Genomic DNA, 21,144 nt, shown 5'->3' with positions numbered 1-21,144 from the left:
GCACTTGCTGTTGGCTGATATCGTTCCAGGAACCTTGAGGCATGTAAAGAGATAGGAATTGAGCACCTACATTCAGAGAACTTAGAGTCTAGTTGGCGGACACAGGATTTCAGGTTTCAGCTTGTCCATAAAAATGGGTTTTTTAATTGAACGGGATCCATGATAAGTACATAAGGGATCTTTCTTTCCTTCACTCATCCAGCACATTCTGAGCACTTGATATTTACTAAGAGTTCTAGATGCTGGGGAGATGGAAAGGTGAGAAAGCTATAGTTCCTGATGTCCTGGAGCTTTTAGCCGAGCAGGGGGAAAAAAAGCAAGCACATAAATATGATCTGGCAGATGCCGGCACTCAAAAGTGCATGCCAGGCACCTGGCTGGAAAGAGTGTATCCCTCAAATGGAAGGATGAGAGGCGGCCCCGGGAGAGGTCAGGGCTTGGGCTATGCCTAAAGAATGGCAAGATGTGAAGCAAGAACATGAACTCTGGACAAGCTCAATCATGTAGGAATAGCTTATGCGCTGGAGGGCATGGTGAGCCAGGTCATCACTCTCAGAGCTGGGCAGAAAGGCCAGCTTCAGTGGGGAAGACACTGGCAGCCATTAAGGTTCAACATCTAGAATGTCAAAGGGGCAGAGCCTGACCCTAACACAAAGTCTGCATGTTCCTCAGCCTTAAAATACCGCTTTTGGAGTTTCCGTCATGGCACAGTGGAAACAAATCCGATTGGAGTTCCCGTCATGGCGCAGCAGAAGTGAATCCGACTAGGAACCGTGAAGTTGTGGGTTCGATCCCTGGCCTCGCTCAGTGGGTTGAGGATCTGCCACTGCCGTGGGCTGTGGTGTGTGTTGCAGACGCGGCTTGGATCTGGCACTGCTGTGGCTGTGGCGTTGCTGTGGCTGTGGCGTAGGCCGGCAGCTGGAGCTCCAATTGGACCCCTAGCCTGGAAACCTCCATATGCCCAAATGTGGCCCTAAAAAGTAATAATAACAACTAATAATAATAGTAGTAATAAATACTGCTTTCTGGGTGTGAGAACCGTGCAGGATCCATAGCTACAGATTCAAAGGAGGTCCATGGCCAACAATACGTTTCCATGAATTCAAAAGATAATCCCTCAAGGGGGCTCTGATGAGCCAGATTAACTGGGGAAGTTGTTAGGATGGGGCCTGACAGTGGCAGTAAAGAGGCAGCGTGATGGAAGTATGTTGGGGTTTTAGATATTTCAGCCTTTCCTGCTCCCTTGAAATGATACCGTGTAAGCTATCTTATTTTCTCTATAACCCCCACAGCACTGCCATAGGAGAGATGTTATTTTACACAGAAGGAAACTTGAGGCCTGGAGCCCTTAAATAACACCTCACGATCCCATAGCCAGCCGGCCTCCAACGTAATAGAATCACCTGGGGAGTTTGTAAAGTCCAGATGCCCAGGCCACACCAGCCCAATTAAATCAGAATGTCTAGGGTCGGGCCCAGGATAAATATTGTTTTTAAGTTGCCCCCAGTGAAGCCCAATGGGCAACCAAGTTGGCGAACGGGTGTAATAAGTGACAGAGGCTAGACCAGACCAAAGGTATGTCTGACTCTAAAGCCTCTGTACTTCTCTCCAGGCTACACAGTGAAGGATTAACCCCTCCAGTTCTGCCAAGATTTCCTGGCCATTCACAGAGACCCCCAAACACTCTGACAAAGGCACTTCACCAAAATCTGTGTGTATGAAGAGAAGGATAGCGTGTGATGCCTTCAAAGGCCAGGCATTCCCCAGCCGACAGCACAAGAACAAGATATCTGAGAGCTGAGGATGCAACACAGGAAGCCTGCACAGGTAGACAATGGCACTGATGAGTCAATCCAGTGTGTTATAAATATACTGAGAGAACACCGGGCGCACAGCTCTGGAGTGCTAATATTACCACGCCAGGAACAGATCTGTCCATAATGACTGAATTACTGCCACTTAACACCCAGATGCAAGAAAAAAAAAATGAAACAAAAATAAGACCAGCAATAGTCCTTGAAAATAACACACACTTTTTTTTTTTTTCAAAAGCATTTTCAGCAGTATGGTAATTTCCCCAAATGGCAACAAATAAAGTGGAGAAAAGCAAAGTATTTCAGGAAAGACTCCACCACTAAGAAAGCAACATGAAATTACTTCCCAAAGCCTCTGCCCAGGAAATTTTTTTTTTTTTTAAGATTTTCCTAGAGCACCCGTCATAGCTCAGTGGAAATGAATCTGACTAGCATCTGTGAGGACACAGGTTTGATCCCTGGCCTCGCTCAGTGGGTTAAGGATCTGGCGTTGCTGTGGCTGTGGCGTAGGCTGGCAGCTGCAGCTCTGATTCAACCTCTAGCCTGGGAACGTCCATATGTCGCAGGTGTGATCGAAAGAAAGAAAGAAAGTTTCAGGAAGCTTCCTTCTGGTGCAGCATGTTAAGGATCCAGCATTGCTGCAGCTGTGGCACAGACCACACTGTGCTGCGGGTTTGATCCCTGGCAGAGGAACTTCCACATGCCACTGAAAAAGAAAATAGCATCTGAAAAAGAAAAATAGCTCTTCAAAAGTGTCTAAGTGTTTTCACAGGTGGGGATGAATGCTAAATTTTATTCCTCAGACTTCTGCAGTTGCTTTTTAACATAGTTCCTGACAAAAAAAAAGCCTTGTCTAAGTCCAAATAAGAAAGTATAATTTTTAACCATAGCCCAGCAATTAGCCCGGCAAATTGTCTTTGTGAACTAGTTGACCTTCCTATGCTTCAATTTCTGTAGTCAAATCTGAACAGCTCGATGAAGATGTGAAATTCTCTTTCCTGAACATTTTTAGCATCTCCTTGTTTTGTAGTGCTAAAGGAACAAAGCAACAAAGTTTAAAACATTCTTTAAAATAATAAAAATCTGACAGTTCCTGATGTTTCACCACTGCAATTTTTCCACAGCTCTCAGAGTGGTCTTACGTCTTTTCAATATCAACACTTCGGTTTATTGCCACAAAGTGACTTATTGGCTAAAAAGAAACCGGGGCAGGGGGGGTGGGGGGAAGACAGCAAAAGACAAAGAATGAACTGGGAGGGGAAAAAAAGATGTTCATATTGTTCACATAGAAATCTCAGAAAATAACAACATTATATAACTAGTTCCCAAAACTAATAAACAATTTAGGCTTTTAGAGAGAAAAGTATGGAGAAAGACCAGAAATAAGGGGCAAAAACATTGTATATCTTTTGTCATCATAGCAAATAAATTACACGAGATGATGGTTTTAGCCAATCTGTCCCAAAGGGCACCACAACTTTCCTTAAGACTCTTTTGATGTAACTTTCTTTAAAAACAGTTTTCAAAGGACATGAGAGGGAAGGCCTTATAATTCAAAAGGGAAAGTCATAGTAAAATGCACAAGAAAGCTCTTACTTCTTCCTCTCAGAGCCTAAGATCCTAAACAAATCCTTAAAGTATTGAGGGACACGGACCACGACATTCTCGGAGGGGCCAAGGTCTTTCAGTTCAGGGTAGAGTCTGACATCGATGACCTTCTTGATGTAGCCCAGCCAGTCAAACTGAAGAAAAAGAGAGAGAGAGAGAGAGAGAGAAAAGGTGAAAGAATTTCTGCTGGGCAGCAAGCGAGGAGAAAGGCAAACAGCATCAATTGAACAGCCATTGCATGTGACTTCAGACCAAATCAAGAGGCAAGTGCTCAAATCTAGAAAATAAAGGCCTCATCACTGTCACCCAGACCAGCCTTACTGCCTGAATGATAAGTGGAACATGGATTCCACATCATCTGTGTACAGACCATGCATGCGCACACACACTCCCCTGCCCCCCCCCGCCCCCCCCCCCCCCCCCCCCCGCCCAGCACTCCCGCTCCCCCCTCCTTCCTCCACTCTCCCCCTCCCCCTTCTCTCCCGTGCTCTCCCGCCCTCTGGCACTAGGCCCCACCTCCCTCCCCACTGCACTCTCCTGTGCTCATTCACTCTCCCACCCACACAGACACAGATGCCCCATCACATTTCTGGTCTTCCCTCTGGCACAGCCTTTCTTACACAGAGGGAAACAAGCACCAACAAAAAGTAACATGTGTCCCCTCTTCTTGGCATTTTTACCCAGCTACCCCCAAAGTCATTTCCAATCTTTTCCCCTTCTTTTTGTCCCTTGCCTGCCTCAACTACTGAAATGGAAAACCAGTTACTCACCCCATGCCCCAGTCCTACTCAATAAGAAATAAAGGGAATACATCTAGGAATATTCTAGAAAGGCTTTGGTTTTCTCCTGGTTAGACATGGCCCTCACTGGTGCTGCCTGCCCTGATGGCAGAAGAGACAAATGCAGCTGTAGCAGCCATCTTACAACCCTGAGTCATCAAAATGAAGTCAAAAGCCAACACACTGAGAAGAATGCAGTGGAAAGAAAGAATCAGGATCTTTGACAACACTGTGCAATAGCTAAACCACCACGAATGGCCACTTATGTCTAGACTTTTGTCACATAGGAAAACAAGCTTTGGAGTTTCCCTTGCAGCTCAGTGGAAACAAACCTGACTAGTATCCATGAGGATGCAGGTTCAATCCCTGGCCTCACTCAGTGAATTAAGGATCTGGCATTGCCGTAATGCTCTGAGCTGTGTGTAGGTCACAGACGCAGCTCAGATCCCACAATACTGTGGCTGTGGCGTAGGCAGGCAGCTGCAGCTCCGATTTGACCCCTGGCCTGGGAACCTCCATATGCCATGGGTGCAGCCCGAAAAAGAAAAAAAAAAGAAAACAGGCTTTAAGTTTTTAAGCCACTCTTGCAAAAGTTTTTCTCTTCCCTATAGCAGAAAGCATCCTAAGGCACAGACAAGGGCTATTTTATGTGATGACAAAGATGATGATAACCCAGAAGGCCAATGGTAGGTTCTATGAGACAAAAGTTTACATACAGGTGAAAGGGAATTGCTTGTCAAATGACCAGGAAATACAATTCCTGGATTGTTTTCACCAACCTGGGGGATCATAGCACTCAGCTGGGAAATGTTCATTTTGTTGTACATGGCCTCACTGGTTCGGTTTTCATGTGGAATCATTATCTGTTGAAAAAAGACTTTGGTTATTTTTTCAAATGAGCCATTTCTTATAGCATGACTACTTTCTACAGGTGTCAAAACATCTGCATAGTATCATAAACTTTTTCAAGATTTTGGCGTGGAGCCAAACCTGGGAGAGAGCGAAAAAAGATGGCACTTGAGGCAAGATGAAGAGAATAAAATGAAACTTTCCTGTCCTGTTCAGGGTGAAACACTGTCCTTGGTACAAAAATAACTACTGGAATCCCTCCCTAACCTGTAACATGGATGGGAAAAAAATCTACTGGCTTGGGTTTCACAATCAACGGAAGGTCAGGCAATGGAGACAAACACCCCACCTTCACCTGTCATGTCCAGGTAATGACCTCAATAATTCATGGACTAGCGGCCACCCCTGCATTCCCAGGGCAACATTCTTGGTAAAGAGCACTAGACCATCTGGACACCACTGCCGCCCGTGATCGTTCTGTCTACTGCCCTCACTTCCCCTCTTCTCTCTCTTTTCTCTGGTCTTGAGATTCCCTGGCCCCGCTGCTAGCGAATGGGTTCAGTTACCACCCAGACTTATTTCCAAGCCTGCATCCCCAGCCCTGATTCTTCACACTTTTTCATACTTAAGCTCTTGGCCATTTTCACACTACCAAATCCAAGCTTCTAGCCTCTGCCATATTTAATCTAAGAAGAATGGCAATCATCACCTTCCTCAAGGGCCATCTTAATCACCTCCCTGGACAGGCAGTAGCTCCCCAGACCTCTGACCACATCATGATTTTGCCTTAAGGCCCTCCATCATCTGATGTCCTTGCATTAAACTTGTCACCTTTCAGCAGGTTAAGTATTCAGCATTGTCACTGCAGTGGCTCAGATTCAATCTGTGGCCCTGGAACTTCCACATGCCATGGGTGTCGCCAAAAAAAATCCCAAAATCCAGAGAACCACATAATCAAGAAGACCTCCCCTTATGCACACATCTGTCAAGCTGGGATTGGTTAAATGCACGCTTCCATGACTATATTTACCAGGATTCTTTTGGGGTTTGACTAGGTTGTCCTGCTGACCCAGCTTCAGTAGTTTCCCTAGGATTACCCAGCCCACTAATTCTGAATGTCCCTATTGAGCTGGGATGTAAGAAACAGAGGTGAGTATTACTGGCTGGCCAAAAACCCACACGCCATGAATTTTTCAGGACAAAATCAGAGAAGGCTGAGTAACAGGCATCTATCCCCTGTTTTCTAAATGCTTCGGGGCCCTCAGCTTCTCCGTCCTCACCCTCAACAGGAGAGACTTCATATAGCTTACAAGCAGCTTCCTGGCTCCATGTGCATCCCTGCCCCAGAGCAAGTCCACACTCCTCCTCTCTCCCCTCAGCCTCGCAGGCCCAGGTTGGAGCCCTTTGGCCTCAGAGCTGTTTGCAGCTCTCTGCCAGCTACTTCCCCCACCCATTGATTTGTCACTTCATTTAGCCTCTTGACAAATCCCAGTCTTGCCTCAGCCCAGCTGTTTCTAGTTCCCTTTTGGTCCAAATCCCTGGCTCAAGGCAAGGCCTTTCCCTCTGTATCAGAGCTTCAGTCCAAATTAGATCTTTGGGTCTCCTATTTGCCTGGGAAGGGACTGCAGATGGCCTCTAGATATGGCTTAGAGGCATAGTTTTTGACTCCAGAACATCTGCAACAGTCTTTGCAGTCTTCAAAGGTGACATGCAGGAATGAACTTTCTGCGCTGTGTGTAGGAGTTTGGAGAGAGATACCCACGGACGCCAGGGCAGCCAAGAGGCCGATTTCTTCTGACCCTGCTCATGAGCCCACTTCTCACCTCAACAACGCACCACCACCTCACCAAACACAAAACCAAGCAATACTTGGACTCCCACACACTTCAGGATTTTTGCCAACTTCTGTTATAAAAGACTACCATCCAATATGCAACCGTTTCTTGACAACAATAGCATTTTTTTTTTCACTACAAGGTATCTCCACCAGCAGATTTCACCATATTTGTTTCCCCTGTTCCTGGAAATGTATAGCGATTTTACACTTTGGTTCTTCCAGAAAAAAAGTTACTCTTTTCTTTCTTTTTTTTAAGGGTCATACCCAAGGCATATAGCAGTTCCAAGCCAGGGATTAAATCTGAGCTGCAGCTGTGACATACATCACAGCTGCCGCAATGCCAGATCCCTTAACCCACTGCACCAGGTTGGGGATCAAAGCCATGACTCTGTAGCAACCCAAGCCATTGCAGTCAGATTCTTAACCCACTGCGCTACAACAGTAAGTCCTAAAATAATTTAGAAGGTGACTTACACAGAACATACAATATGATACATTAACATTCATTTAAGTGGGGCAAGAAAAGAATGAAAAACCGGATTAGGTACAAAGTAGCACTATAAAAGTGGCTAATAAATGCTTGCCAGCCTGCCCTATACACTTTCTACATCAAATTTTGCATCCAGTATGGGCAGGTGGACTTCCCAAACCCCAAACATAGATCAGACTGATGCTGCATAGGAATAGTGTTAAGAGTAGACTAAAATTTAAAAAAAAAAAAAAAAAAGAATCTTCTACTCAAGCCAAATCAGTAAGGATTCATTAAATACATATTCTTCAGTTGAAGCCCAACAGGAGTTTCTCTAGAAAAACATAGTCAGAGTCTCTCCCTGCCACTGTTCCTTGGCCATAGCTAAAGGAGCATGTGGACACTGAATGGGCTTCAAGAAGAGAGGTGAAAGGAATGCAGAGCTCTTCTTTCTGTCATGGTTTTTCTTCCTGTGTCTTTCCAGAAGGAGATGCTATTAGTTCTACCTTGGACCCAAAGGAAAATGCCACAGAATGATTTTTATATATTTTTTCCTTCTGGGTTACTGCCTTTAAAACAAAGAAAAGAAAAAAATTTTTAAATTAAGACTTACCTCAGCTATCTTAATTTCCAATCTAAGTACTGACTTCATGTCATGCTCTGCCCGGGAGCTATTAGCTCCCAAAAGCACGGCAGTATCCACCATGAACTTGTAAAGGGCATCTCGATACTGTAAGAGATAAAGAAGCAAGGTGACCATGACAACAGCCTATTAGGAAGTATGTTTCAGGGACACAGAAGAGCAGAAACAGCAGGTGGAAACAAATGCCCTTCATTTTTCCATTTTGTATTCAATGTATGGTAGGGGCATTATGCAATATCAACCACCTACCCACACTTTAGGACAAAGAAGAATGATGGCTACTTGCGTACCATTTCCATAAGAGACAGAGATGTCCAGCCACCAAGGATCAAGAGAACTAGTTTTCTGGCAACCAGCGATATTATGGATACATGAAACATCTCCAAACGAGCCCAGAATAGAAAGTTAAAGGTCAGACTCCTCTTTTGAGGCAAGTGAGGCTTTAATAAAATAATGGGAAAGAACTATTGCTAAAAACAGGAGGAATGATCCATGAAGACCACTGAGAACTGTGGTTTATTTCCTTCCAGTTCAATGTACCCACCTCCACACTCAAAACCAAAGACTGGCCATCGAAGCCCTATGTTTTTTCAGTTTTGTATGGTTTTACAATGTTCTCCTCACTAGCTCAGGGGGAAAAGAAGGGAAAGAAGACAAAGACAATGAAGAGAAACCCAGCAAATACAGAATTTCTTTCCGGCATTTTCAGGCTATTCACATGATACTGGAAGGGGACCTTACTTTGTGGGAATTAAAGAATCTTGTTAGTGGTCAGCTCTCTTTTCAGATGTATTTGTGAAAACTCAATACGGCAGGTATTAAACTGTTTCACAGTTATGTTTGGAATAAGATTTCCTAATGTATACCTTGATTCTATATAGCTATTCTTATGATGTTTATAATCTCAAGATCTATATGGTGCTTCACATAGAGTGGGCCCTTAATAAATATTTGTTTAATCAGTAAGCAAGCTTTGCTCATAGTCTTTTTTTTTTTAAACTCAATTACCATTTATTGAATAATCTACCTTTTTTTTTTTTCCCACTGTACAGCAAGGGGGTCAGGTTATCCTTACATGTATACATTACAATTACATTTTTCCCCCAGCCTTTCTTCTGTTGCAACATGAGTATCTAGACAAAGTTCTCAATGCTATTCAGCAGGATCTCCTTGTAAATCTATTCTAAGTTGTGTCTGATAAGCCCAAGCTCCCGATCCCTCCCACTCCCTCCCCCTCCCATCAGGCAGCCACCAGTCTCTTCTCCAAGTCCATGATTTTCTTTTCTAAGGAGATGTTCATTTGTGCTGGATATTAGATTCCAGTTATAAGTGATATCATATGGTATTTATCTTTGTCTTTCTGGCTCATTTCACTCAGTATGAGATTCTCTAGCTCCATCCATGTTGCTGCAAATGGCATTATGTCATTCTCCCAGACTTCAAGAAATACTACAAAGCCACAGTCATCAAAACAGTGTGGTACTGCTATCAAAACAGACAGACAGACCAATGGAACAGAATAGAGAACCCGGAAAGAAACCCTGACACCTAGGGTCAATTAATCTTGGACAAGGGAGGCAAGAACATCAAATGGGAAAAAGAAAGTCTATTCAGCAAGCATTGCTGGGAAACCTGGACAGCTGCGTGCAAAGCAATGAAACTAGAACATACCCTCACACCATGCACAAAAAGAAACTCCAAATGGCTGAAAGACTTAAATATACGACAGGACACCATCAAACTCCTAGAAGAAAACATAGGCAAAACACTCTCTGACATCAACATCACGAATATTTTCTCAGGTCAGTCTCCCAAAGCAATAGAAATTAGAGCAAAAATAAACCCATGGGACCTCATCAAACTGAAAAGCTTTTGCACAGCAAAGGAAACCCAAAAGAAAACAAAAAGACAACTGACAGAATGGGAGAAAATCATTTCAAATGATGCAACCGACAAGGGCTTAATCTCTAGAATATATCAACAACTTATACAACCCAACAGCAAAAAAGCCAATCAATCCATGGAAAAATGGGCAAAAGACCTGAATAGACTGTTCTCCAAAGAAGATACACAGATGGCCAACAAACACATGAAAAAATGCTCAACATCGCTGGTTCTAAGAGAAATGCAAATCAAAACTACCATGAGATATCACCTCACACCAGTCAGAATGGCCATCATTAATAAATCCACAAATAACAAGTGCTGGAGGGGCTGTGGAGAAAAGGGAACCCTCCTGCTCTGTTGGGGGGAATGTCAACTGGTACAGCCACTATGGAGAACAGTTTGGAGATACCTTAGAAATCTATACATAGAGCTTCCATATGACCCCGCAATCCCACTCTTGGGCATCTATCCGGACAAAACTCTACTTAAAAGAGACACGTGCACCCGCATGTTCATTGCAGCACTATTCGCAATAGCCAAGACATGGAAACAACCCAAATGTCCATCGACAGATGATTGGATTCGGAAGAGGTGGTATATATACACAATGGAGTACTACTCAGCCATAAAAAAGAATGACATAATGCCCATAGTCTTAATTAGAAATGTTTTACAATTCCCAGTTCAATTCCAAAAATGCGTTCAATCAATACATATGCAAGATGTCTTGCTAGACCTTCTATGTACATAGTGGGGTGGGGTAGTACAGACAAAAAATTAAAGACTGCTTGAGTCTGGTTCTCAGAATGTGATCCTGTGAGGGAGATAAACATGCCATTACTAACACTAGTAAGACCAACATAAGGTCCTTAATAAAGGTGCTAAGTGCTTGGAAAATTGAGAACTGGAGAATTCCAGCCTCAAAAATCTGGGGACAGAGCTTTTAAAGGAGACAGGTGAGGAGTTCCCATTGTGGCTCAGTGGGTTATGAACCCAACTAGTATCCATGAAGATGCAGGTTTGATCCCTGGCCTCGCTCAGTGGGTTAAGGATCTGGCATGGCTGTGAGCTGTGGTGTAGGTCAAGAGATGAGGCTTGGATCTGGTGTTGCTGTGGCTGTGGTGCAGGCCAGCAGCTACAGCTCCAATTCAGCCCCTAGCCTGGGAACTTCCATATGCCGCAAGTGCAGCCCTAAAAAATGAAAATTAAAAATAAATAAATAAATGAGAAAGGTGAGAAATCCTCCTGTGAAATGTGTGGGCTGTCTTTGCTTGGGAAAAAGTAAAAAATAGATGAGACAGGCATTCCCATTGTGGCTCAGCAGGTTAAAAAACTAATATCCATGAGTGTGTGGGTTCAATCCTTGGCCTAACTCAGTGGGTTAAGGACCCAGCGTTGCCATAAGCTGCAGTCACAGATGGGGCTCAGATTTTGCATTATTGTGGCTGTGGCATAGGCCAGCACCTGTATCTCTGATTTGACCCCCATAGCCTGGGAACTTCTATATGCCACAGGTGCAACCCTAAAAAGAAAAAAAAAAAAAAAAGATGAGACAGCAAAGGTGGTTTGGGACCAGGTCATGAAGAGGCCTTGAACTCCCTCTAAGGAATTTATGGCCTAACTGGTGAGCAAAGGCACACTGAGAGCTGTGATTTGAGAAGAGAACTTGTCAAGTGGCGATAAGGAGGCAATGGAATGAGGGGGAGGAGAGAAGAGTTAAAAGAAGACTTTAGGATCTGCTTAGGGCAGTTAAGGCCAGAAAGGAGGTACCAAGTGGAAGAGAGGTTTTGCAGGCAGAGTCTACAGGACTGATCAGCTATAAGGCGGTGAGAAAACTTCAAGCCCAGGTGCTCAAAGGATGGTGACCACAGCAGAAACAGAGGTGACCCCCAGACTGGCACAAGTTCGTCCTCTCCACTTTCACGAAGGAAAACTAACCAACCTTCTTCGATAAGTGTCCTCAGCCAGAAAGTTGCCTGGGGTTTTGGTCAACTTCCTGCCCTCCAGAGCCTTCTAGAAATAGGCTTTCCTATCAGCAAAGAAGCAGGGATTTCCACCACAAGCCAGCGCTTCCCAATCTAAGGCCCTGCATCTCAGGCTGGGCCAGAAACCCAAGAGCGCCCTGGTCAAAGGTCTTCTGGGTCTAAGGCTCCTTTGGAAGTTCAACAAAGCTTCCAAAATGAATTCCAAGTGTTAGCAAAAAAAGAACCAGCTCTAATCCAATCTCCAGGAGAATACTAGGTTTCCAGGCCAACCCAAGAAGTGTGAACCGATTGGTTCCATCTCATTCTCATCAACCTTACATTAACCTGGGGCACCAGTTAAGAAAATAGATTCCTCGGCCCCCATTTCAAGTCTACTAAATCGGACTCGCCATGGCTGAGGCCCAAGAATCAACACCGAATAGAAGCTTCCCAGGTGATCGGTAAGCAGTACATTTTGGGAACCAATGGTCAGCTGGGGGTCCATCCCCACACTTCTGCAATGTATTGTGAGCTCTCCGCACTTCTGAGGAGTGGCTGCAAGCTCATTCCTTGGTCACTCCTTTTGGGTGTGCTGTCTTCCCAGCTCGACTACAGACTTGGCTTCTGTGCTATTATCAAGGTAGATAAATGACACTTCCTTTGTTTCCTACATTGAGAATATGGTCATCAATACCCACACTGCTCAATTCCAGTAAAGATCTTAGAACAACTTGTGAATCTACCAATGGCCAACAAGGTGTAGAGTTGATGAGTAAAACTTACAGACTTGGCTTCTGTGCTATTATCAAGGTAGTCTTCCCTCACGGCCAGGGAGAGTGCTGCTTGGTCCAGCTGTTGAAACAAAAAACAAAGCACTCTGCTTACACTTTAAATCCTTAAGTACCATGTTAACAGAAGTCATGAGCTCTGCATCCCAGCCATATTTTGCACATGTGCCACCTTAACAAAAACAACTCATTGCAGTCAGAGCTACCTGCAAACAGGCACTTCGGCAATGACAGATATCAGAGGCCTGGCCCTGCTTCCCTCATTCATGGTTTCTAACCCTTCTGAGGCTCTAGCAATACTGAATAGTCAGTTCCCATTGTGGTGCAGCCATGAAGATGTGGGTTCGATCTCTGGCCTCTTTCAGTGGGTCGGGGATCCAGCATTGCCATGAGTTGTAGTGCAGGCCACAGACGCGGCTCAGATCTCGAGTTGCTGTAGCTGTGGTGTAGGCCAGTAGCTGTAGCTCCGATTTGACCCCTGGCCTGGGAACTTTCATATGCCTCAGGTACGGGCCTAAAATGCAAAAAAAAAAGAAGAAAAAAAAACTGAATAGCATCAAAGCTATCTGAGAAGGAATAGATCTTAGAGATTATCTGAGTTTCTCCCTTATTTGATACTGTTGAAGAAACAAAATTCACAGAAGTGATGTGAATTCCCACGGTAACACAGGTGGGCAGAGCTCAAAGGAGAATATTTGTCTCCTGCTGCCATTTCCACTACTTTTCTAATTGTAATATTTGGCAAAATACCTATGTGGATAAAGCTGATTAATCAGATTTTACACCTCCCTGTCCCTAAAATACTATAATGCATCAACTGCTTTTATCTGAAAGAAATCAAATGATAATTTCGTTTTGAGAAATCTTTGCAAACTTAAGAACCCTCTCTAGAAAGTTTAGGATAGGTGATAAAAATACAAATAATAGGAGTTCTCTAGTAGTACAGAGGGTTTAGGGTCCAGTGTTGTCACTGCAGCAGCTTGCATCACTGCTGTGGCAGGTTCGATCCCCAGCCGAGAAACTTCCACATGCCACAGGTGGGGCCAAAAAAACACACAACTAATAATCAGACAACTAAACAACTAAAATTATTATTACAGAAAAGTATAACATAATTTCTTGAATTAAAGCTTTCAGTACTAAAGGCAATCAAAGGGAAGAAGATAATCTTTTCCAAAAACAACTAGAACAACTAGACATTCATTTGCAAAACAAACAAAAAAAGGAATCACAACTTGTACAACAATTAATTCAAAATGGAACACAGTCCTACATGTAAAAATAAAATTAAAACTTCTAGGGGAAAATATTTGACCTGGGGTTAGACAAAGAGTTCTTAGGTATGACATCAAAATCAGATCCATAAAAGAAAAAATAAATTGGATTTCATAATGATTTAAAATTTTTGCTTTGTGAAAGACATTGTTTAGAGAATGACAAAGACAAGCTACAGACAGGGAGAAAATATATGAAAATTACATATATGACAAAGGACTTGTATGCAGAATATATAAAGAGACCTCACAACTCAATAAGAAAACAAACAATCCAACTTAAAATTGGAAAAAAGAACTCAACAGATACTTCACCAAAGAAAACACTGAGATTGAAAGTAAATTCATGAAAACATGCTGAACATCACTCTTCATCAGCAAAATGTAAATTAAACCTACAATAAAATACCACTATACATCTACCAGGATGGCAAAAAAACAAAAAACTGCTAATACCAAGTGCTGATGAGGCTGTGGAAAAACGGAATCACTCATACACTGTTGGTAGAAAAGCAACATGGCAGAACCACTTTGGAAACCAGTTTGACAGTTTCTTGTAAAGCTGAACATACACCTACATATGACCCAGCAATCTCACTTCCTATTTATCTAAGAGAAATAAAATCTATGCCCACACAAAAACCTGCATGTAACTTCATTATTGCCAAAAACTGGAGACAACTCAAATATTCTTCAACTAGCAAATGGATAAACTGTGATGCACAATGGACTACTACTCATAAAAAGGAATGAACTACTGATACATGCAACAACCTGGGAAAATTTTAATCACATTATTAAAAAAGTAAAACTACAGGGATAGAGGACAATACTTAGGGATGGGGAAAGTGGTGACTACAAAGGGGCAACATGGGGTAAATTTGGAGGGAGTGATGGAACTATTCTCTTTCATGATTGTGGTGGTGATTACATGATTTCATGCATTTTTAAAACCTTAGAGACCTGTGTTTCACAAAAAGTGAATTTGACTGTATGTAAATTTTTAAATAAATTAAAAAAATTTTTTAAGTTCCAGACCTTTATCTAAAACTATGGCTGTTCTTTCTTGAGTATCAGCAACTGTCCAAAGACTGAATAAAACTGATCCCAACATAAGATTTTCTAACTTAAATCTTATTCACACACTAAAAACTTTACATCACATTAATATAAAATATAAACAAATTAAAAATTAATAGCACCTGAATAAAAACTGGATCCTACATGGCCGTATTAGTTTATATGCCTTTACACTGTTTTGATCTATCTCCTCTACTTCCTTCTTCATCTTACTATAATCTCAAATGTTTTTTAATACATAAAATCTGTATAGGATATTTTTCTATGAAAATCTCCTTTATAGGCAACAAATTCTACATAAAGGCCAAATTAAGAGTTAATGAAAAACTCAAGGAAAAGTACTGCTCTTATTTCTCTTATTTCAAAGGAGAAAAAGATATTTTCGTAACATTCATCTTGTCTGGGTGTACTGCTAAAAACCTCAAATTACTGTGTTCAATCTTCTTCTCTAATTGGCCCCAAACAACCAAGGCATAAGCCAGCCTGGCTTCATCCTATTCCAGTTCTCAATGGACCACCATTTCTTCCAAAAATTAAGTAAGCCAGGAACATGAAACACAATATTATGATTAAGATGTTTTGGCCTTCAATTAGATTTGGACCACTTGGACAATTTTTGAGCTTCAGTCTCAAAGGAAAGGAAACTGTGTAGACAATATCAAGAAAGCCAAAGCTTCCCTCTGACAAAATGAAGTTAAATCCACTTCCCGTAAGAGTTTAGATGATTCAAGTGAAGTTATTGGACCTTTCTTAAACCAGATTGCTATGGTATCTAGGGAACATCTCAAATACACCAAAGATTCTGAATAAGGTCAGTCAACTAAATCTCATTAGAAACATACAAACTTGAGGCAAAAAGCGTTCTCAAGAGGCTAATATTAGGACACTATGTTTTTTTTTTTTTTTTCAAACCTCACATTTATAACTGCCCTTAATACTGCAAGAAGAAAAAAATAGGTATTTAGGAAATCCAATACATTGCACTGAAATGTTTATTTTTTTTCTCCGGCTGCAATAAACCACAGGTTAGGAAATAAAGTAGTTATACAAAAAGAAGCATCTTACGAAATGGGATATAGAAAAAGAACAAAGAAATTAGAAAAACTTCGGAGTTCTTGTTGTGGCTCAGCAGTAATGACCCTGACCAGGATCCATGAGGACATGGGTTCGATACCTGGCCCCGCTCTGTGGATTAAGGATCCAGCTTTGCCATGAGCTGTGGTATAGGCTGCAAATGTGGCTCGGATCTGGCATTGCTGTGGCTGTGGCATAGTCCAGCAGCTGAAGCTCCTATCTGACCCCTAGCCTGGGAACTTCCATGTACCACAGGTGTGGCCCTAAAAAAAAACCAAAAAAAAAAGTTTGAAAAACTTCATTTCCAAGACAGTCTGTCCTTGTCATCCTTATGGATTTTGCTCAGAATTACACAAATGCAGGCCACTGGGTGACAATGACTTTAAGTCACTGTTTTAGTAACACACTGAGATGACTCTGGCCTTCTGAACACTCTTTCGGGATCATGTACAACCAAAAGCCTTTTTTTGACCCTTAAATCCTCATTCTTGCTATCTCCTTATACAAAATAAACTCCAACCCACGGAGCAAGATATGTTGCGACATTAACTTCTGTTGTTTCCTATATTTCCGTATTTCCTTTCTCCTATTTAAGCCTGTGGCAAATTCTGTGCCATCCTGCCACAGGGGAGCTTTACAGAGGACCATTGGGTGGGTGTGGGCAAGTCTGCTTGCCCAACTGCATGTCCTTGGCATGGGAATACATCAGCCCGTTGGAAAGGTGCTTTTTTCCTTCACCCAAAGGTGCCACCTGCTCGCCCAACAGTATGCCTTCCCAAAGGACTCCTTTTTCTTATCCCCACAGAGTTGTGGTATTAGAAAAGCTAAGAACACTGAGGAAAATAGAATGTGATGGAAAAGGAAGTCTAAATACACTGAGGGAGAAGAGTTTGGGATAAGAGAGAGCTCTCCCAGAGCAAAAAGAGGATTCTGCAGGAAGCCAAAGAAGTCACAGCTTCTTGTGAGCAGAGGGGCCGATCAACAGCCCCTAGAAAATGTCAGGATTTAAGAGAGAACAGGAGGCCCAGGGCCCCAGCAGCAGAGGGGCACACTTGAAGGGGCCACATGGGCTGGGATGGCAGGTTTCTTTTCAGAAAGAGGTAAGTGATGATCGGAGGGTCTCCCAGGAGCCTATGAGAAGGATGAGAAACGGAGCAGCTGAGGGGTGGGAAAGGTTCCATTTCCAACTAAAAGGTGGGGCGGGAGCTTAGGTCAGAGATGAGACTGACTAAAGAAAATGCCTATTTCTCGCACATCTGAACTTGAGATCTGAGAGATGTTTGGCACAAAAACTGAAGAGGAACATTCCCCAAATGGCTCTGTGTACCAGTATCCTGTAAGCTGTCTCCAAATTCATCTCATTTAAATCTCACAGCAGGAGTTCCCATGTAGCTCAGTGGGTCAAGGACTCCATGCAGTCTCCCTGAGGATCCAGGTTCAACCCCTGGCCTCCCTCAGTGGGTTAAGGATCCAGTGTTGCCACAAGCTGCTGCGTAGGTCACAGATGTGGCCTGGACCTGCCGTTGCTGTGGCTGTGGCACAGAGTGGCAGCTGCAGCTCCAATCAGATCCGCTAGCCAGGGAACTTACAAGTGCGAGGGTGCAGCCCTAAAAAGAAAAGAAATCTCACAGCAATGGTGAAAAGTAAATTCTAACTCACTCTTCGTTACACGTGGGGAAAATTACCCTGGGAGAGGTGAAACAATTTGCACAAACACATTCAATGAGTAAATCATAAAGCCAAAAAATGAATCCCAAAGCCTACTCTTTTTTCCACTTACAGCAATGGTTTGCAAACTAAGGTCCACAAAACCTAAAAGGTGCTTCGGGGGCTCCAAATATTAAGTGAGATTTTTTTATAGTTTTAACTATTTCTAATAAAAGCAACACTCACAAATTCTATAACTTTGGTAGCCCATTGATACACTAGTTTTTGTTACCAGGTTCATGCAGAGCTCAGAAGCTTTTCTTTTTTTTTTTTTTTTTAAGAAGTTTTTCTTTCCTACCAGTATCTAGACACAGGCTTGAACTTCTGGCAGCTGTGTCATGATGAGGAAGGCTGTAACCCTAATTTGTTAACTCAGGTGTGTGAATATTCACTCAAGAGCAGGGACATAATTAAGTAAACGTGCACTGCACCCAAATGCCAAGCCCTGTATCAAGAGAGAATAATAATAATACACTCTAAAGGTTTTCTATTTCTGTGATTTAAATATCAATGTATCATTAATATTTTCTGATCTGATAAAGAACAGAATTGGGGGAAAAAATGATCAGTTCAACAAAATGTTCATTGCTAAAGTGGAAGCAAAAAAAAAAAAAGGATCAAAATAACAAAACAATTTAAGTGCTATCTGCAGTCCAGCCAAGCTCTTTCTTTAATGAAACTTTTACTGTTGGCAGTTTTCTGACAGTCTCCTGATTTCACCAATGCGATCCTCCACCTCAGGGTGTGTCCTCATGGCCCAGGCTTTTATAGGGGAGATGTTTCTTTCCCAACAGAAAACGCCACCAAGCACTTAGAACAAGTTTGGCCATACCTTTTGAAAAGAAGGATGAGCAACTCAAGATTGAACTTGACAATGAAATTTCAGGCATGTGCACAAGGTGTTAGTGAGAGGAAAACAAAGAATCACAGCACGTGTTCATATCTTTGTCAGGGGAATGAGGAGAGGAAGGGCAGCGCCCTAAGGCCTCTGCAGATCTCTCCCCACTGCAGTTCAGGGTCCCAAGAGTGCGCTGGGTAGACGTGAGAAGCCAACCACAGATCCCTTGAAACTCACTCGCCAGCTTCTGGAAAGGCTGACAAACCAGCTTGTTCATGATTTACATTCTGCAACTCTGGGGGAGGGGGAGAGGGAGGGGCGGGGAACAGTCTAGATCCCAAGGTTTAAAAGAATTTTGAGCCTTATCACTTCACTAAGGGGGTCGGAGTCTCTTTCCCCGGGGAAGACAACCCAAGAGGCTAATCCTGGACTGAACCAGTCTGGAGAACGAGTCCGCGCTATACCTTCAAGATGTGTTCGTTGGACACCTTGTCATCAGAGGACACGTACAAACGGATGAACACAGAATTGCTGTACTGGCCACGAAACGTTGCAAGCGTCTGCAGAAGGCTGAACTTTCTCTCAGACCAAACCCCTTCAGGACCGATGTTAGACTCGAGCACAGGCCAGCGGAAAGGTGAGTGTCGCAGGATGTGCAGCAACGGCTTGGCATCTGCTTTTTCAATTGCTTCTGCAAGGGCGCAAACATGAAGGGAGTTAGGATTGCAAACGGCATCACCAAACTGATATGTCTTCCCAAGAGAAAGTTCCAGTAAGGCCCCAACCTAACTTCTGAGAAGAGGTGCAGTGGATTGAGCCTAAGCACAGAGAAAGAACTTCTGATGACGCAGGCTTCAGGGTGACTGTCTGAAGTTGGTGTCCTTAACAGGACTGCCGAGGAGGGAACCTGCGCAATATTTCCCACAATAAAGGCTGGGCTCACTACATGGCCCCAAGCCAATGAGCAAGGTTAAGCTGTAAATACTCAGCAAGACTAAGGAACAATCCTAACTAAAGCAAATGGCTCAAAAAAAAAAAAATGAACTACTTCCCAATAAAAATGAATTACTACTTCAGGCTCTTTCATCATCTTTTACTGCCCTCCTCTAGCTCACCAAGTAATACCCCCAAACCTAAACCCGTGAACACGCTTCCCAGTGGTACTGCTTTCTTCCTGCTACGGCCTTGACAAAGCAGACCAGGAAAAATGTCAAGTGTAGTTTCTTGTTTTTGTTTTTGTTTTTACTTTTTTGCTTCTTAGGGCTGTACTCGTGGCTTATGGAAGGTCCCAGGTTAGGGGTCGCATCAGAGCAGCAGCTGCCAGCCTACATCACAGCCGTGGCAATGCAGGATCCGAGCCACATCTGTGACCTGCACCACAGCTCACAGCAACACCGGATTCTTAATCCACTGAGGGAGGCCAGGGATTGAACCCACATTCTCATGAACACTGGTCAGGTCTGTAACCCACTGAGCCATAACGGAAATTCCTCAAGGGTCTTTTTTAATTCCAGGTAGACCCAAGATGCTGAGACCCAACAAAGATGTCTGTTAGGCTGATGGAGAAGCAGAAGGAACATGGCTTGCCTGGGAATCTGGATTTCTCTAAGCCCCAGGAGGGTCTCTTGGACACAGCAACACTCCCAAGGGCCCTTCCTCCAAGGCTCCTTCTCGAACCAGACCTAGCCTCCAGGTGCTGGTTTGTGCACTGCACACAGGAGGGTTTACCTCTATGATTCCACCCAAGTTTCTCACGGAGTAACTGAAAACCCAAAGAATCAGCGACATCCATAGAAATAAAATGTTCTTATTTTCTCCATCAAGCCAGCAACAGAACATTAAGACAGGAGTAGTCAAAATCCACTGGGATTCTTGGAGAATCGCTCCTTTCTTTAAACAACACCTTTAAACATTAATAGGATTCTTAGCAGTTCTCTTTTTCCTCAAACGGTATCTTTAGACACTAATAAAAACTGAAAAATAAGGGCGGTATATATTTCATTTTCTTTATTACTCACTCTCATTCATGCAAGATGAATAAAGGATTTTGGCTTTCTGAATGGCTTCAGTGTCCCGCCTTCTACTGACTGATTTCTCCAAAAGTGCTAGGAAAGTTAAAAAAGCATTCATTAGTATCAACCCAGGCTGAGGTGGAAGCCATTCGATGATCACAGTCCCAGCCTCCAGGAAATTAAACATAAAGACAGACAACCCTGGAAAAGATTCATCTACACAAGATATGTGGTCAGCAGAATCGATTCAAAGTTGCCTGAGGTTCAAATAAAAAATATTTAACATTCTCTTCTCCAAGGTCCACCTAATTCAAAGAAGCCAAAAGTTCAATTTCCAACTCAGACTGGACCTTCTGCAGGGGTTAATGCTTTCTGCCACCTATACAAAAAGAAACAGAATTCATTTATTCAAGAACCAAAATAACCAAATTCTAGTCCTTGTTTCTGCACCGAGTAATATTCTCAAGAGAGACAATTCCATCAGGATCGGGTTTCTGACGATTTCTTCACAGCCTAGCTTC

At 43.0% G+C, this 21,144-nt stretch overlaps 1 protein-coding gene across 1 annotated transcript in view; it reads right to left on the bottom strand.

The window, feature by feature from the left end:
* PHEX (phosphate regulating endopeptidase X-linked) overlaps window positions 1–21,144 on the bottom strand; it is a 226,183-nt gene that overhangs the window by 162,271 nt on the left and 42,768 nt on the right. The window contains exons 4-9 of the mRNA XM_047765574.1: window positions 20,630–20,716; window positions 19,076–19,302; window positions 12,634–12,702; window positions 7,970–8,086; window positions 4,981–5,064; window positions 3,411–3,556 (exon numbers count right to left, since the gene is read on the bottom strand). Of these exons, the coding sequence (XP_047621530.1) occupies window positions 3,411–3,556; window positions 4,981–5,064; window positions 7,970–8,086; window positions 12,634–12,702; window positions 19,076–19,302; window positions 20,630–20,716 (730 nt within the window). The remainder of the gene's footprint in view (window positions 1–3,410; window positions 3,557–4,980; window positions 5,065–7,969; window positions 8,087–12,633; window positions 12,703–19,075; window positions 19,303–20,629; window positions 20,717–21,144) is intronic.

The sequence above is a fragment of the Phacochoerus africanus genome, chromosome X (genome assembly GCF_016906955.1).
Source record: "Phacochoerus africanus isolate WHEZ1 chromosome X, ROS_Pafr_v1, whole genome shotgun sequence".
NCBI classification, from domain to species: Eukaryota; Metazoa; Chordata; class Mammalia; order Artiodactyla; family Suidae; genus Phacochoerus; species Phacochoerus africanus.
The sequence above is the reverse complement of the archived record's forward strand: the minus strand, read 5'-3'. Positions and strand labels throughout refer to the sequence as shown.